This window comes from Ricinus communis, chromosome 7 (assembly GCF_019578655.1).
Source record: "Ricinus communis isolate WT05 ecotype wild-type chromosome 7, ASM1957865v1, whole genome shotgun sequence".
In the NCBI taxonomy this organism is placed as follows: Eukaryota; Viridiplantae; Streptophyta; class Magnoliopsida; order Malpighiales; family Euphorbiaceae; genus Ricinus; species Ricinus communis.
The window spans coordinates 3,115,640-3,134,281 of NC_063262.1; the positions used below are offsets into that span (position 1 = coordinate 3,115,640).

General features: G+C 37.1%; 2 protein-coding genes and 1 pseudogene across 2 annotated transcripts; all 3 read right to left on the reverse strand.

Annotated features, from left to right (window-relative positions):
* Window positions 1–26: 26 nt before the first annotated feature.
* Window positions 27–3,021, reverse strand: LOC8270746 (annotated as a pseudogene).
* Window positions 3,022–7,379: 4,358 nt separating this feature from the next.
* On the reverse strand, window positions 7,380–8,504 carry LOC112535547 (subtilisin-like protease SBT3). The gene has a single exon (XM_025158151.2). The coding sequence runs from the start codon at window positions 8,502–8,504 to the stop codon at window positions 7,380–7,382; it is 1,125 nt and encodes a 374-aa protein (XP_025013919.2).
* A 2,517-nt stretch (window positions 8,505–11,021) lies between these two features.
* On the reverse strand, window positions 11,022–11,408 carry LOC125370592. Its single transcript, XM_048376568.1, has one exon. The coding sequence runs from the start codon at window positions 11,406–11,408 to the stop codon at window positions 11,022–11,024; it is 387 nt and encodes a 128-aa protein (XP_048232525.1).
* Between the last annotated feature and the right edge of the window lie 7,234 nt (window positions 11,409–18,642).

Sequence of the window (18,642 nt, forward strand, 5' to 3'; positions counted from 1 at the left end):
AAAAAGAAAAGAAAAGAAGGGATGGATATAGGAACTTAGATGCGCATTATTTCACTTGATAGTACAAAGATGAAAGGCCAGAAAATGCCAATACTCAGGCGTCATCAATCTCTACAACGAGATTTGTTGCCACTATAGGACTTCTAACAACATATTTGCCTTCATCATGCACCCAGCTCAAAGACCCATGGACAACATCCTCTTTCATTGATTTTGGACCCTCCAGAGTAAGTTTGTAGCTCAGCTTCTCATACTGCTTGTTGAACACCAATTTCTTTGGCTCAACAGTTACGTTTATCCCATTCATGGGTGTCAACTTTGCAGTGTAGCTTGACACTGCCTCTCCAACATTAGTAACAGTCCTCTGAAATTCGTGCACAATTTTCTCCGAATCAGAGTCACCGCCCAAGAAATAAGCAATAAAAGATGGATAGTTAAGATCCAAAGACTGGTTTGCACAGTTGTAAGTGGAATTTGTGATGATTTGTATTTGTTTTTCCGTGTAGTTCATTGCACAAAGAAGTTTTACGTAGTCCTCTGCTGCAGCATCATAAATAAGTCCTGGATCAAGTGACTTGTTGGGATCTATGTGTCCGGATCCAATGTCTATAGGACTGCCTGGTCCCAAATCTATATTCGAGACATCTTTAATGGGACTTTGAGTGTTGTCCAGTGGATTTGCTGTGGTCATAAGGGCAGACCTAATTGCCGCAGGACTCCAATCAGGGTGTGCTTTTTTAACAAGCGCAGCCACACCTGCAACATGAGGCGTTGCCATTGACGTGCCTGAATCCAAATTGAATTTGCTGAACAATTCAACTGATCCAACCTCAGCTACTGAACTAATAGGAGACCATGACGCTAGGACTATTGTGCCAGGAGCTAGAAGGTCTGGTTTTAGGACATACTGGCACCTCGCATATGGCCCTCTGGAACTGTAGCTATCCACCATCGGGGCTGGCTTTGTGCCAATAATTGTCTTATGAAATTCCAATTTTGCTTTGGGATCATTGCTACTCTGTATGTAGTCCACTATCTTTTGGCCATCTTTCAGATCGACAAATGCCGCTGGAAATGAGCTTCGAGTGTAGTAGTCTGACACAGGGAAATCTGTAATGAAAATAGCTCCTGAAACGCCTGCAGATGCGGCATTTTCAACTTGATCGCTGAGGCTTAGATTGTCCTTGCACACAATAATCTGTTCCTTGATTTTCTCCATTTCCTTTATACTTTCACATCCATCCAAGAAAACAAGACGTCTTTGGCTTAGAGAATAATTTCCTGGATACAGTGTAGAGTGCTTTATCTGATTCCCATTGCCTAAAGTTAAAAGTGCCCCGAATTCGCGATCTACAGTACCTGCTCCAACTGTTACTAGCCATGGAGCGCCATTGACCAGTGTCCAATACAGAGGTCCATCATTTCCAGCTGATGCTGCTACAAATATACCCTTTCTCATAGCTGCAAAAGTGGCTATTGCAATTGTATCATCTTCCAAAAAGATGTCATCCATATGGAACGCCAAGGACAGGGACAATATATCCACCCCATCTTGGATTGCTTGGTCTATGGCAGCAAGAACATCAGATTCAGTGGTCCCATATCTCCAAGATGCTTTATAAATGGCGATTCTAGCTCGGGGTGCCATACCACTAGCAGTACCATTTGCATAACCGAAATATGATGCTCCCTCCACAAAATTACCAGCAGCAGTTGAGGCGGTATGAGTTCCGTGTCCATCCGTATCTCTCGTAGAGTTGATTGTAAGGTTCGATATTTCTGGATGTTTTGCATATAGACCCTTGTTGTAGAAGCGAGCACCAATGAGTTTTTTGTTGCACAAGGAAGAATTGAATTGAGTATCTGAGACACATTTCCCTTTCCATCTCTGGGAACCTGAGTCATCCCTGCATCATTAAAGCTCTCGCTCTCCGGCCAAATTCCAGTATCAACCAAACCAATAATGACATCTTCACCATAATTGGTAGCTGGCCAAGCACCAGAAGAAGAACTTAGGCCGAGAAACTGGGACGTGTGGGTTGTGTGGAGTTTAAGAGGACGATCTCGGGTAGAAGAAATATAGCCAGGGTATTTCTTGAGGGATTCAAGTTCAGAATCAGTGAGGCGGGCGCTAAACCCATGGACAGAATTCATGTAAGAATAGATGTGCCTAGAGGTAGGGGTGCTAGCTTCTTTAGAAGTATCTGATATAGAAGCAAGGGTAGCTAGATACCAGTTATAGTGGTCAGAGAATGCACTAGGCATGGCTGACTGGTCCATGTGAATTATATATATATCAGAATTTGGTGAAACAGAGGTCAGGAAGGAGATTGTGAGCAGAAGTGCATACTGCAGGGGCACCTTAATTGGAGGAGCCATGGGTGTACACTGAACTATGCTATTCGATTGATAGAATCTTTGGTTATATAGCAGTTTTCTTTGTAGATGCTATGCAGAAGAAGAGGCCAAAAAGCATCAAAATAATATATCCATTTTAATGATAACATTAATGTACATACGTTTGATTAAGGTGCTCAAATTTCAATTATTTTATTATGGTTTTCCACAATAATATAATCCTAAGTTGAACGTAATGCTCTTTTTTCGTCTCTCCTTTACATTGTTGGATTGGAAAATGCCATTCACCTTTAACATGCATGTACACTTGCATTAATCAGGTCTCTTTCAGTGATCGCCATTTAGAAAAAAAAAAAAAAAAAAAAAAGGAAGAAGAAGAAGAAGAAAAATAAAAAAGAGAGATCAATTTGTTTTAATAATTAAAGCCAAAAAAATATTCTGGACTCTTTTTGTGGCTTTTTTATGGATCTTAAGTTTTTTTTTTTTTGTCAGAAAGGGAAATGTTCTGGCATTTCAAGAAAAGGCCCCAAAACATAGTTTCTCATATTTCGAACCCCTTTGAGGCCTTTTCTAAACCCAAGAAATTATTGTCTTTAAGAACATATTAAGTAGAACTGAGGGGCACCTTTTGTCGAGATCTTAGTCGTACTGATCCGATTAAAAAGGATTAAATATTTTATATCAAATTGAATCAAACAAGATCAATATTATATATATATATATATATTAACAGAATACTAGTATTTTAAATAAAAATCGATGAATATGAATTTACTTCTCTTAATATGAATTTTATATAAACACTTTACTGTAAAAGAATAAAATTCACAAAATTTAAAAGCAAAATCAAAACAAATTGAATTTATTTAAAATTTTAAAAATTAAGACTAATTAATTGAATTTGAGTTTCAGTTTTAGCTCGATTTGAGTTGCCTCTATCTTACCCCAAAGTCAATATATTATTAGAAAAGGAAGGTTTTGTACGTAAGTACGTTTTAAGTTTAAATTATTGTTGGACGCAGTAAATAGTTAACGGTCAGTTTAGCAAGCTCAAGGAAGAAGGTGAATCGAGTGGATTTTATGAGAGTTTTATTTGTTGTGGTTATAATTGTCTCAGTTTTTGGTGATTGACCCAAAAAAATATACAACGCACTAGTAATTCAGGTTAGTATCCATAGTCGGATTTCAAGTATAGATGAAGAATTCATACGTTGCTTTTGGTACAAAAGTTGCTTCTCATGTAGGGATACCCATAAATGTACAAAATCAATTATATAATGATATATGATATTATTTATTAGAAAAACGTATAAAATATGTGATTTAATCTTTTGACATAAAGAATTTTATGGTTTTTTATTTGTCGATATTTTAGTACTCTACCGTTAGCGATTTACATCCAAATTTATTAGTACCATTAATAATTTTAACCTTTAAATTTTAAATAAAATCCGATTGCTGCAAAATCAGTCTTATCTAATAAATAACAAAATATAGAGTTTTCTATTCTTGTAAAATTATTTAAAATTCTTTAAAAGTGACTGTAATTAAAGAAAAATTAAAGTATAAAACTATTTTCTTTCTCTTCGATTTTTCTTTCTGAACTCTATAAAAGTTAATATAGCTAGTCTTAAATGAAAGCAACATTAATAGAGAGTGAATGGTGGTGGAATTATATGCAATTAACACCAAATGAATGGGTCAATTATTAAATTAACAGTGTTAGTAAATTTGAATATAAATTATTAACGGTTTACCTTTTAAGGTTCTAAAATATCACAAAAGAATCTTTTATGTCAAAAAGTTAAACAATATGATAAATTTTTATATTATTTTCTATTTATTAATTATTGTATTTGTATTAGTTGGTTTTTAATCATGAATTACTAACAATAATAAATAAATCAATTAAAGTAAATGCAACACTTTATAAATAATACCATATATCTATATTTAATTTAATTTATTATAGGAGTGACTATTTTTTAAATTTTTTTTTGTATTAGCATTGAAAACAATTGTACTGTTAGAAGTCAAATAATACAATCAGAATTTATTTATTCTTTTAAAAAAGGAATTCTAGAATAAGTAATAAAGAAAAAATACACCCATTTTTCAATTAGCTTAAAAATCAGAGCTGCACACGCGTCATATAGTGGTTTCTTTATAGCAGCTATGCGAAGACAATGCTAAAACACATATTTAGGTGGGACATATACTAAATTTAAACAAAGATTTTTCAAAATAATAAATATATCCCTTTTGAGTTATCCATCTTCTTCATCAAATCAGTAATATATTCATAAAGAAAACATATCCATGAAACTAACAATGATGTCTATGCATTTGATTAACGTGCTCAAAGTTCAAATTCTTTTATTCTCCTTCTCCATAATAATATATTCTCAAGTACAAAATTTGATCCTGCAATTTAATCTTTTGATACATATTTTTTTATTTTTTTTTATGACACTTAAGTATTCAAAGAGTTAAACCGTTAGTAATTTGTATCTAATTTTATTAGCATTATTAATAATTTGTATCTATTCGCTGTAAAATCAGTCTTATCCAATAGATGATGAAATATAAAATTATCTAGTCTTATAAGATCATTTAAAACTCTTTAAAATTGACTGCAATTAAAAGAAATTAAATTGTAAGACTATTTTCTTATTCTTTGTTTTTTCTTTCTAAACTCTATAAAATTTAACATAACTAGTCTTAAATGAAAGTAATATTAATAAGAAATAGAATGGTGGTGAAATTATAAGCAAGTGACACCAAATGAATAGGCTATAACTATTGAATTAAAAATATTAGCTGAATTTGAATATAAATAACTAACGGTTTAACTCTCAAAGTTCTAAAATATCATAAAAAAATAGATATCACATGATTTTTTTGTGTCAAATAGGATCAAATTTTATACTTTTTCTTATTTATTAATTGTTGTATTTATATTAATTGGTTTATAATCATGAATGATTAATGGTAATATAAATAAACCAACTAACATAAATGTAATACTTAACAAATAAAGCCACATATAAATATTTAATTTAATTTGTTGTCTATAATAATGTGATAAATTGAGTCTATCCAAAAAAATCTCTATGTATGTTGAGTAGCATTGGAAACAATTGTAAAATTAGAAGTTAAATAATACAATAATAATAATAATGAAAAAACAAACCCATTTTTGAATTAGCTTAAAAATCAAAGCTACACACGCATCATATAGCGGTTTCTTTATAGCTGCTATGCGCCAAATAAAGATAATATGTATGTCCGTTCTGAGTTATCCATCAGCTTCACCAAAAACAGTAATATATTCCTAAAGAAAATATATCCATGAATGAACCTAACAATGATGTCCATGCATTTGATTAACGTGCTCAAATTTCAAACTTGTTTATTCTCCTTCTCCACAATAATATATTCCCAAGTTTTAATATAATGCTCTCTTGCTTTCTGTTTTGTCCTTTACACTATTGGATTGAAAATTACCATTCACCATAACATGCACGTACACATGCATTGATTCAGGTCTCATTTCTGGCTGATGCAGTAACCCTACTTTGTATCTGTTCATCACCTGGGCCTCTAAAGATTTGTTTATTACGCATGCCGCTAAAGTAAAACGCATCAACTAGCCTTTCTTCAATACTTAAAACAGAAAAGGAAAAAAACGATAAACCCATTTCCCAATTAGCTCAAAGATCAAAGCTATACACGCATCAAACTGGAACACATAAAATGAAAATAGTGTTAATTATAAGCGTGTTTTATGAATAGAAAAAAGAAATCAGAAAGCAAGAACGAAAAATGCCCATCAAAGACATTCACATTGATCAAGCAAGGGAGAGACTCCTGTCCCTTGGAAGAGTTTACTTTTGGTTAATTCATAAGTATGTTAACAAGCCAGCTAGATGGTTGGCTTCAGAGATTTTGTTAGGGAGTCTCTCCCTTTTGCTTGGTTTACTTCCCCTCCCCCTGAGGTTTCCTCTATTGTAGTTATTGACTCTTCTCTTAGCTAACGAAGCTTTTGCCTTTGCCCAAAACAAAAAGTGAAAGCCTAATATTAGGGTGATGCCCAACCAAATAGCCAACTGACTTTACTGATATACTGCTTGTTTATCTTGAAGCGCGACGGAATCTTTTCTGCTCGTCTGCGAACGGGAAAGAAAAATTTCTCTTTCGTTTGAAGGGATTTGAATTTAGGCCCAAACACCACTGACCCTAAATATCACATGCTGATGCCCAGGCATAACCCATATCTCATATATAGAGCTGTTTAGACTTGTTTAAATTTCGAGCCGGGCGGATTCAATCAAATTTGGTCGGGCTTGAAGTTTTCAAGTCCAGGTCCAGTTCGATCTGACTATGCGGGCCTAAATTTTTTATCAAGCCCAGAATTATAAAAAAATATTATTATATTTTATTTTTATAATTTTCGAGTCAAGCCGAAATAATAATTAGGCTGTGAAAACATGAAAAAGCTGGCGAGCCGCACAAGCTGAGAGTGCTCTTTCTCTAGTGTTCACACCAAAGTCTGCTTACACCACTTAAAGAATGTATCACTGAAACCTGTAAAATCTAGTTTTGTATTTAGACAACTTGTGATTCAACTATCATCCAAATTCTACAATGAAAGATGAAAGTGATGAAGAAACTTATGTTACATTTATGGTTGGTAGCTTGAGCTTCAAGATTAGACATATATATAAAGGTGTGTTTGGGATTGCTGTTGAGCATTTTTAATTTTAATATCCCAAACACACATTCTGGTGCATTAACTCTATCAAAGAATATGAACTAGAAGAAAGTATGTCTAAATGGTTACAGTTAGTGTGATCGTAAATTTGCCTTGGCAAAAAGGTGTGGAGTAGACGAAAAAGCTAGAAGACAAGAAACAGAAAAATGGAACATGTCAAGAAAAGAATAATAAAGGTGGATAGGAACATAGATGCACTTTATTCCACTTGGCAATACAATAATGAAAGGCCAGAAAATAGTAACATTCAATCGTCAATAATGTCTACGACGAGATCTGTTGCCACTATAGGACTTCTAACAACATATTTGCCTTCATCATGCACCCAGCTCAAAGACCCATGGACAACATCCTCTTTCATTGATTTTGGACCCTCCAGAGTAAGTTTGTAGCTCAGCTTCTCATACTTCTTCCTAAAAACCAATTTCTTTGGCACCACACTTACTTTTATTCCCTTCATGGGTGTCAGCTTTGCAGTGTAACTGGATATTGCTTCTCCAACATTAGTTACGGTCCTCTGAAATTCGTGCACAGTTTTGCCCGAATCAGAGTCATTGCCTATAAAATAAGCAATAAAAGATGGATAGTTAAGATCCAAAGACTTGTTTAGACAGCTGTGAGTGGATTTTGTGATGTTTCTTATTTGTTTTTCTGTATAGTTCATCGCACAAAGGAGTTCTATGTAGTCCTCTACTGAAGCGTCATAGATAAGTCCTGGATCAAGTGACTTGTTGGGATCTATGTGGCCAGATCCTACGTCTATAGGACTGCCTGGTGCCAGATCTTTATTCGAAACATCTTTAATGGGACTTTGAGTGTTGTCAAGTGGATTTGCTGTGGTCATAAGGGCAGACCTAATTGCCGCAGGACTCCAATCAGGGTTTGCTTTCTTAACAAGCGCAGCCACACCTGCAACATGAGGCGTTGCCATTGACGTGCCTGAATCCAAATTGAATTTGCTGAACAGTTCAACTGATGCAACTTCAGTTACTGAACTAATAGGAGACCATGACGCTAGGACTAATGTGCCAGGAGCTAGAAGGTCTGGTTTTAAGACATACTGGCACCTCGCATATGGCCCTCTGGAACTGTAGCTATCCACCATCGGTGCTGGCTTTGTACCAATAAATGTCTTCTGAAATTCCAATTTCGCTTTGGGATTATTGTTCCTCTTTATGTAGTCCACTATCCTTTGGCCATCTTTCAGACCGACAAATGCCGCTGGAAAAGAGCTTTGAGTGTAGAATTCTGACACAGAGAAATCGGTAATGAAAATAGCTCCTGACACGCGTGCCGATGCGGCATTTTCGACTTGATCACTGAGGCTTAGATTGTCCTTGCACACAATGATCTTGTTCCTGACTTTCTTCATTTCCTTTACACTTTCACATCCATACAAGAAAACAAGAGGCCTTTGGCTTTGAGAATAGTTTCCTGGATACAATGTAGAGAGTGCTTTATCTGATCTCCGCTGCCTAAAGTTAAAAGTGCCCCGAATTCGCGATCTACAGTACCTGCTCCAACTGTTACTAGCCATGGAGCGCCATTGACCAATGTCCAATATAGAGGTCCATCATTTCCAGCTGATGCTGCTACAAATATACCCTTTCTCATAGCTGCAAAAGTGGCTATTGCAATTGTATCATCTTCCAAAAAGATGTCATCCATGTGGAACGCCAAGGACAGGGACAATATATCCACCCCATCTTGGATTGCTTGGTCTATGGCAGCAAGAACATCAGATTCAGTGGTCCCATATCTCCAAGATGCTTTATAAATGGCGATTCTAGCTTGGGGTGCCATACCACTAGCAGTACCATTTTCATAACCGAAATATGATGCTCCCTCCGCAAAACTACCAGCAGCAGTTGAGGCGGTATGAGTTCCGTGTCCATCCGTATCTCTCGTAGAATTGATTGTAAGGTTCGATATTTCTGGATGTTTTGCATATAGACCCTTGTTGTAGAAGCGAGCACCAATGAGTATTTTGTTGCACAAGGAAGAATTGAATTGAGTATCTGAGACACATTTCCCTTTCCATCTCTGGGGAACCTGAGTCATCCCTGCATCATTAAAGCTCTCGCTCTCCGGCCAAATTTCAGTATCAACCAAACCAATAATGACATCTTGAACGGGTTGTCGAAGCCCTTCAAAATAAATTACTGATTTTACTGATTTGGCAAGATCGTTTTCTAGATTTTGGAGGATCGCCTTGACCGTGCGAAGAAGGCCATTGGAAAGAGTACGCCCCATTATGCTCCACAAGCACATGCATCTTTAGTAAGCAGGCGATGTCCAATGGTTCCATCTCGCAAGCAATATGTAAGTTAGTATTATCTAGATCAAGCAATTGAAGGTGAACAGCCAAATGAGTAATTAAAAATCCTAAGCATAAATGCTTTTTACGAGTTAGCACAAATTTGAACTGTGAAACCAACCAAAAATCCAAATTGATTGCGTGATTATGCAACATGGACCAAATAAAATAAAGTTCAGCTTTTGTACATATATTGGCTGTGTCTTTTCTACCAGAGAAGCTGAATGCTAAAAATCGTTGCATGTAAACCCATTCAGGTTTATTAAGATACCCGCCTTTGGAGTTGCTAGGATCGTAATGCATTGGGTCAGAAGACATCGTCTTCCAAAGTTTTGACTGATCAAAATTATCAACAAAATCTATGGCAGAGCTCTTGTATTGACTGGTTAGAGAGAATGCAGTGTCAATAAATCCTAGGGCCAAATTGAATTCAGTAATGGATTGTTTAAATTCTTTGCCTAGGAGTCTATATCGCACAACCCCAGGAGTATCAAATGTGAAATTCTCTGTTGTCTCGAACTGAAAGGTTGTGTAAAATTCTCTAATCAATTCAACAAATGTGGGGTATCTAACAGTCACCAAGTCTTTCCACCACATACTAGCTATCAATGTATCAAAATCCTGTTTAATATCCAGTGTCTCAAGAGAATGGGTGTCGACATACTTACCTGGGTAAATCACTCGCGTTCGTACATCGGCGTACCTGTCCTTTCTCGCTTTAGTAGTGAATTTCAAAAATCCAGTCAGTTCGTCTTCCGATGGTGGTAGGACAACTTTCCCTTTCCCTAAGCGAGTTCGCCTAAATGAGATTTTTCTACCGTTGTTTTGGGTGGACTGTGGTTTCACGAGTCATTAGGCTCTCGGTATCGCTCCGTAGGTGGATCTGCGTTGTCGCGATTTGGTTGAGGAACGGCGGTCGCGTCTAAAGGCTGGTCTGCTGCGCTATGTTTTGTTTGAGGAGCTGCAGTCGTGTCGCCGGAAGTCGCTTTACTTCGTCGGTGAGTGGAGGTTCTCTTTCGGGCGGTGGTCTTCAGGCGTACCATGATCGGTTTGTGGGTAGTCGTTGTTTTGCTGCACAAAAGAAGAAAAGAAAATAAAGGGAAGCAATACAACTTGTTGGGGACTCTTCGCACTGTTTTTTTTTATTAAAACAAGGCAGAAGACAGCTTCGAACAAGGGGTGGTCACGCTTTGTAGGAACCGAGCTTCTGTAATTTTTTTGTGCAGTTTTGCAAAACAAAACAAAAGACAGCTTGGAACAAGGCGTGGTCACGCCTTGTAAGAACCGAGCTTCTGTATTTTATTATTATTTTTATTATTTTTTTTAGAGAACAGGAGATGTTTGGGAACAAGCGTGGTCACGCCTTATAGAAATTAGTCTCGTGCCAGAAAAAAGAAAAAAGAAAAATTAATTAAAATTTTATTTTATAAAAGAAATTAAAAACTAAAAACTAAAAACAAAATAAACTAAGTGAAAGAAAAAAAATAAAAAAAAAATAAAGCAAGTATTTGGGTTGCCTCCCAATAGCGCAATTGTTTAACGTCTTTTTGCTTGACGGAGTAATGGAATGTCTTAGTCGTTTGGGTAAGTGGGGTAATCTAGGGGAAAATTATCGAGATATGGAACTATTTCGCCATCTTGGAATATTTTCAATCTATGACCATTTACTTGGAAAATTTTGTTCAAATCCAAGCTTCTAATTTCCACTGCACCATAGGAAAATACATTAGTAACAACAAATGGACCGAGCCATCGAGAACGAAACTTACCAGGCATAAGCTTTAATCGAGAATTATATAATAATACTTTTTGACCAATCTTAAATTGTTTCCTTATAAGAGTATTGTCGTGGAGTAATTTGGACTTCTCTTTGTAAATTCTCGAATTCTCATATGCATCTAATCGCAACTCCTCTAATTCTTGCAATTGTAGTAGCCTTGACATTCCTGCTTTATCCATGTTCATTGTCACGACCCCACCCGTGGGCCCGTGACCGGCACTAGGGAATGGGTAGGCTTAAGGCCACCGAAACCCGTAGTAAGCCTGACACTCACTGATTTAAACAAATCTCAACTCAAATTTATATTATTAAAACCATAAATTATCTTAATAGTTACACTTTACAAAATTACTTCGGTCTACCAGAAAATACTAGGCGAGACCCGAAGCTCAGAAAATTTACAACTGATACATATACTAATTACTACTGCGGAGAATCTAAGATTTACCATTTTACATACCAAATCAAATACTTCACCCGATGATGAAGGAGTCTAGTTTGAATAAGAGTCGCGAGAGAACTAAATACGAATCCGAAAACAATAAATGGAGACTCGGCCTCGAGAGTGAGTTAAAATCATACATCTAAAACAGTTTCAAATATCTCAATGTCACATTCATTTAATTTTAAAATAATTAATAAATCACGCGAACCATACGTGTCATGTTAAAACATATGTGTCATGCCATGCTTAAATAAAATTTATTCCACATGCAACGGGACGGAGTACTTCAGTAGAACTCTAATCCCAACTCTAAAATCTCGATTATTTCAACACTTATGTCTCAACTAACCTCAACTCTAACATCTCAAACCTCTCATTCCAACAAGACTGGCGCCCAGAGAGCAAAGCTCGACCAGGGACCTTACATCCAAATCGGCCACTTAACTCTCAAATTTTAGCCTTTTGGCTCTCTTATCCAATAAGATCGGCGCCCCCGAGAGCAAAGCTCGACCAGGGACCTTACCTCCAGTCTGGTCACTTAAATATCCAAATAAGAAATCTAGTAGCCATTCGGCTCTCTTAATCCAATAAGACTGGCGCCCCGAGAGCAAAGCTCGACCAGGGACCTTACCTCCAGTCTGGTCACTTAAATATCCAAATAAGCCGGCGCCCCGAGAGCAATGCTCGACCAGGGACCTTTACTCCGGCAACCACACTCTACTAAGCCCAGAGAGCGATGCTCGACCAGGGCAGGTCCTAATCTTTCTTTCTTAAAATTTTTTTACCTCTTTACCCTTTTCCTATCTCTCTCGGATTATATTGAGACACTCATCCAACTCCTATGTTCTACTGCCGTCCCATCCCGAGTCATCATGCAATATTAAAATTGGTAATAAAGGAAAAACATATTTAAATAGTAACTAAAAGCATCATGCAAATGATAATAATAATAATTGAATGAAAAATTGAAATTGCAAATAAATATTCACAGTAGCAAATCAAATTTTATGCATGACACGTGCGTAAACGATATATGACTTTAACTCACAGAATTAGGCGACCTCCTAGCTCATCTTAGGTGTCTCGGTAGGAGCGAGCCGAATGTATGATCATCTAATCACGGAAAACAATTTATCAAAACGATGAAACAATTACAATAGATCCTAGGTCTAGATTCCTAGGACTGACTGTCTAAGAATCTCGACTCGGGAACTACCGAAAATTCGGCAGAACCTCCCCTACAACACGAACATTACCCCCCGTAAAAACGGGTCCAGGACCTGCCAGAAAAACACTCCAAATACTTACAATTAAAACAACGGAGTCGGGTCCCCAAACTTCACTATTTCCGACTCCGCCACACAAAGACAAAACACAAGGCAGTAACCGAGGACAATTATTTTGACCCACAAATACCATCAAATACACAATATAAACCAAAAGACACAATTAAACTAAGAATTTCTAAAAAAATAACGGGCTAAAGAAAATTACCAAGACGCCGGCCGCCGGCCGACTCGCCTCACGGAGTCCGATCGACGATCCGAACACACCATCGGACTCACAACGACGCTACCGATGACGATCCCCGCTTTCGATTTTCCGATCTGACACCCGACCATCCGGAGAAATTTGTGGACGATCTCGACCGTCGATTCACAAACGAAGCCCGATCGCCACGAAACCGGTGGCATCGCGAAGCTTGAGATGAGGAGAGTCGGGATATGTCCTCCGATTGTCCATCCTCCGCCAGAGCTCGGCCGGAAAAGCCCAAAAATGCGGCTGCCTCCACTTCACGGAACTCTCTCCTCCCGGCCACCAAAACCGGCCGCTACCGCCCAAAAGGAAGCTCTCTCCAAGGGGAGCCGATCGCCACCAAGATCGGCCGAAACGGCCGAACGGCTTCAAAGCCGCCGCCACACGCGAATCCGCCCACGCCGCTGCCGCCGCTGGCCAACAAGACGCCGCTCCGGCCAACGCCCACGCCCGACGGCCGCCGACGCTCGCAACGCCCCCTTCTCTCTCTTCCCGACGCTCGCACTCTCTCTCTCCTCCTTTCTTCTTCCCCAACTTCTTTTTCTTTCAATATCGACATTAGGCCCCCGAACTTTTCCTTATTACAATTTGGTCCCTCAACTTCCTTAATTACTTACAATTAAGCCCTTAACTATTTAATTTTGGGCCAAATTAGAATTACTGAAAATACACAATTACAAAAATACCCCTGACCGACATATTTATTTACGAAAATACCAAACTCATAAATTTCCATTAAAACCCCATAAAAATAAAATTATACTTTCAATCCTTATTCCAAAATAAATTTCCAATTTAGTCCTAACACACAATTAAATTAAATAATCAATTTTTCCAAAATTCTTTTATAAACACATCCTTTACAATTCTACCATAATTTTCCAATATATAATTTTACTTATATAAATATGCATTTGGAAAAATTTGAATAACCAAAATATAATCATTTTAAATTAAACCCAATAATAATGAGACTAAAATTAACTTAAATAAAAACTCATTATTAAATATATAAAAATTCCGGGTGTTACATTCATGTTGCATTGCCGAACTACCCAATAGGCCTTATGCTCAATTTCTACCGGTAAGTGACATGCTTTTCCGAAGACTAACCGATAAGAAGACATTCCTGTGGGAGTTTTATAAGCTATGCGGTATGCCTAAAGAGCATCATCTAACCGAAGGCTCTAGTCCTTTCTTCCTGGATTCACCGTTTTTTCCAAGATGGATTTGACTTCTATATTGGAAACTTCGACTTGTCCATTGGTTTGAGGATGATATGCGGTGGCTGTCCTATGATTTACTCCATACTTCTTCATTAAAGATGCAACCGATCTATTGCAAAAATGAGTTCCCTGGTCACTGACGATAGCTCTTGGAATTCCAAACCTGTTAAAGATGTTAGCCTTGATAAAACCTACAACAGTTTGAGAATCATCAGTTCTGGTGGCTTTAGCTTCCACCCATTTTGATACATAATCTACTGCCAAAAGTATATATGAAAAACCACAAGAAGAGGGTAGAGGACCTATAAAATCGATCCCCCACACATCAAATATTTCACATATGAGAATCGGAACTTGAGGCATTTCATTCTTTCGAGTTAGTGCTCCTACTTTTTGACATTTCTTACAACTTTTGCAAAATTGATATGCATCTTTAAACAAAGTTTCCCAATATAAACCACAATCTAAGATTTTTCTCGCAGTCCATCTAGGTCCAAAGTGTCTGCCACATGCATAATCATGGTTAAAGGTTAAAATAGATTGGAATTCATTTTCAGGCACACATCTCCTAATCACTTGATCGGAACAAAATTTCCATAAGAAGGGTTCATCCCAAACATAATACTTAGATTCACTTTTTATCTTTGCCTTCCTAGACTTACTAAGACAATGAGGTAGATTTCTTGTGACTAAGTAATTTACCATGTCTGCGTACCAAGGAATCATACCTTTGAGTTGGAATAAATGTTCATCAGGAAAATTGTCATTGAAGGGTAGGTCATCTTCTTCCCTTATCAACCTACTCAAATGGTCTGCAACAGAATTTTCCACTCCTTTTCTATCTTTGATGTTTAAGTGAAATTCTTGAAGAAGCAAAATCCACCGAATTAGCCTTGGTTTTGATTCTTTCTTTGCTAAAAGATACTTCAAAGCTGCATGATCAGAATACACAATAACTTTAGAACCAAGCACATAAGATCAGAATTTATCTAAAGCAAAGACAATTGATAAAAGCTCCTTTTCTGTCGTGGAGTAGTTGCATTGTGCGGAATTTAACGTCCTGGAAGCATAATAGATGACATGACTTTTCTTCTCAATCCGCTGCCCTAGAACTGCTCCCACTGCATAATTGCTTGCGTCGCACATGATTTCAAAAGGCAAATCCCATCTAGGTGGTTGAATAATAGGCGTGCTTGTTAACAAATCTTTGAGTTTTACGAATGCCTCTCTGCATTTTTTCCCAAACTCGAATTGAACTTCTTTTTGCAGTAAATTTTTCAATGGCAAAGCGACCTTGGAAAAATCCTTGATAAATCTGCGATAAAATCCTGCATGCCCTAGAAAAGAACGCATTTCCCTAACATTGGTAGGGTATGCTAAGTTTGCAATTATGTCTATTTTTGCCTTATCAACTTCTATCCCCTTAGAGGAGACCACATGCCCTAATACAATGCCTTGGGTGACCATAAAATGACATTTCTCATAATTTAAAACCAAGTTTGTTTCTATACATCTTCTTAAAACTTTCGTTAAATTTTCTAAGCATTCATCAAATGAATCCCCATACACAATGAAGTCATCCATAAACACTTCGATGCATTTCTCAATATATTCAGAAAAAATACTCATCATGCATCTTTGAAACGTACCTGGAGCATTACAGAGACCAAAAGGCATTCGCCTATAAGCATAGGTTCCGAAAGGACAAGTGAATGTTGTTTTTTCTTGATCTTTCTGTGCGATAGGAATTTGATAGAATCCTGAAAAACCATCAAGAAAACAGAAGAAAGATTTTCCCGCTAATCGTTCTAACATTTGATCAATGAAAGGTAGGGGAAAATGATCTTTTCTAGTTACTTGATTAAACTACCTGAAATCTATACAGATTCTCTAACCATTTTGCATACGCATTGGTACAAGTTCATTGTCTGAATTCCTTACCACGGTCATTCCAGTTTTCTTAGGGACAACATGAATTGGACTTACCCATCTACTATCTGAGATTGGGTAGATTATACCTGCATCTAATAGCTTGAGTATCTCTTTCATAACAACTTCTTTCATGGCTGGGTTTAGTCTCTTTTGTGGTTCCCTTGATGGTTTAGCATGCAAATTGATGGGCTAATGCCTTTTATGTCAGCCAACGTCCAACCGATTGCAACCTTGTATTCCTTCAAAGCTTCAATTAATCTTCTTTCTTGTTTCATTGTTAGTTCTTTTAAGATGATAACAGGTAATGTTTCCTTGTCGCCTAAATACACGTATTTTAAGTGATCCGGTAAGGTTTTCAGCTCTAATTTTGGTGCTTGCACAATAGAAGGTAACATCTTGTCATTAGTATTAGAGATTTCAGCATTGAGATTTGTGGGTTCATATATTGTTGCTGAGAATAGTTCTTTTACACCAATCTCATAATCATTTTCTTCAAAGTTGGGATTTTCATCTAATCCCTGTTCGTGACCAACACTTTCTTCTGCAAAAACCTCCTACACAATTGGGTCAATTACATCAATATGACAAAGAGAATGTACGTCATTGGGGTATTTAATTGCATCAAAAATATTAAATTTTACAATCTCTCCATCAAACTCTACGGAGAGAGTGCCCTCATCTACATTAATCTTTGTCTTAGCAGTTTTCATAAATGGTCGTCCTAACAAAATCGAAACTGATTTTGATGAAGAATTACCATCCATTTCCAAAATGTAGAAGTCGACAGGAAATATGAGCTCATTAACCTGCACCAAAATATCTTCAACAACTCCAAGGGGATAAATGAAAGAACGATCAGCTAATTGAATCACTACACCAGTTTTTTGCAAGTCATTTAGTTTTAAATCTTGATAAATAGAAAATGGCATGACATTAATGGAAGCTCCCAAATCTAACATGGCACGCTCAATTTTCGTATTACCAATTACACAAGGTAAGGAAAACATACCTGGATCTTTGCATTTCTCTAGTATATTCTTTTGCAATATTGCCGATACGTTTCTACTTACCACTACTTTCTCCTTTTCCTTCATTCTTCTTTTGTTGGTGCACAATTCCTTCAAGAACTTTGCATATTTAAGAATTTGTTTGATAGCATCTAATAATGGGATATTTATCTCCACCTTTCTAAATGTGTCTAAGATCTCCTTTTCTTGCTCATCTTCTTTTGGTTTTACTAACCTGCTAGGAAAAGGAGGCAATGGAGTGTGAGATGAAAGAGATAGGGGAGGATCAAATCTTACCCTACGTGATGCCTTAGAGGAAACTTCTTCTTCATTTTCCTTGCTTAGTTCACTTTCTTTAGGTGGAATCGAGTTTGCTAACCTGCTAGGAAAAGGAGGCAATGGAGTGTGAGATGAAAGAGATAGGGGAGGATCAAATCTTACCCTACGTGATGCCTTAGAGGAAACTTCTTCTTCATTTTCCTTGCTTAGTTCACTTTCTTTAGGTGGAATCGAGCCTGAAGGAATCTCTTTTCCACTTTTTAGAGAAATTGCACTAACGTTCTCTTTTGAATTTATTTCTGGTTGCGAAGGTAGTTTTCCAGAATTTTGGGCTTCCAATTTACTAACTGACGTAGCCAATTGAGTTATTTGATTGCCTAAATTTTGAATGCTTGACCTTGTTTCTTGTTGAAATTGAAGATTATTGTTAGCAAAATTTTTAACAATATCTTCTAAAGACATACCTGAATTTGGTTGAACGGGTTGTCTATTGAAATTCTGTGGAGGATATTTCTGTTGTCCTCCTTGATTCCCATAGCTCAAATTTGGGTGATCTCTCCATCCAGGATTGTAATGATTGGAAAAGGGGTCATACTTCCTTTGAGGTTGACCAGCAAATCCGCCTAGAGCATTAGCTTTTTGCATGGAGTCTTGTTGCAATGTTGGACACATATCGGTGAGATGTCCTTGCAGTGAACATATTCCACAGACTTTCGCCATTTGCAATTGCCCTACAGCCATTCGACGAACCAAAGCAGTTAAATCAGAAATTTGATTTTCAAGATTTTTAGTACTTACCTCATTAACTCGCCTTGTAGCTCCATCAGCCCTTGTACCAAATTACTGAGAATTTTCGGCCATGTTTGAAATTAATTGCTTGGCTTCTTCAGGCGTTTTATCTACCAAAGCTCCACCACTTGCTGCATCAATCATACTCCTATCCATTGGCAATAATCCTTCATAGAAATATTGGATTAGGAGTTGCAGA

Bases quoted from the DNA above. Each gene is read 5' to 3' on its own strand.
- LOC112535547 (XM_025158151.2), bottom strand. From the start codon at position 8,504: ATGAAGAAAGTCAGGAACAAGATCATTGTGTGCAAGGACAATCTAAGC.
- LOC125370592 (XM_048376568.1), bottom strand. From the start codon at position 11,408: ATGGATAAAGCAGGAATGTCAAGGCTACTACAATTGCAAGAATTAGAG.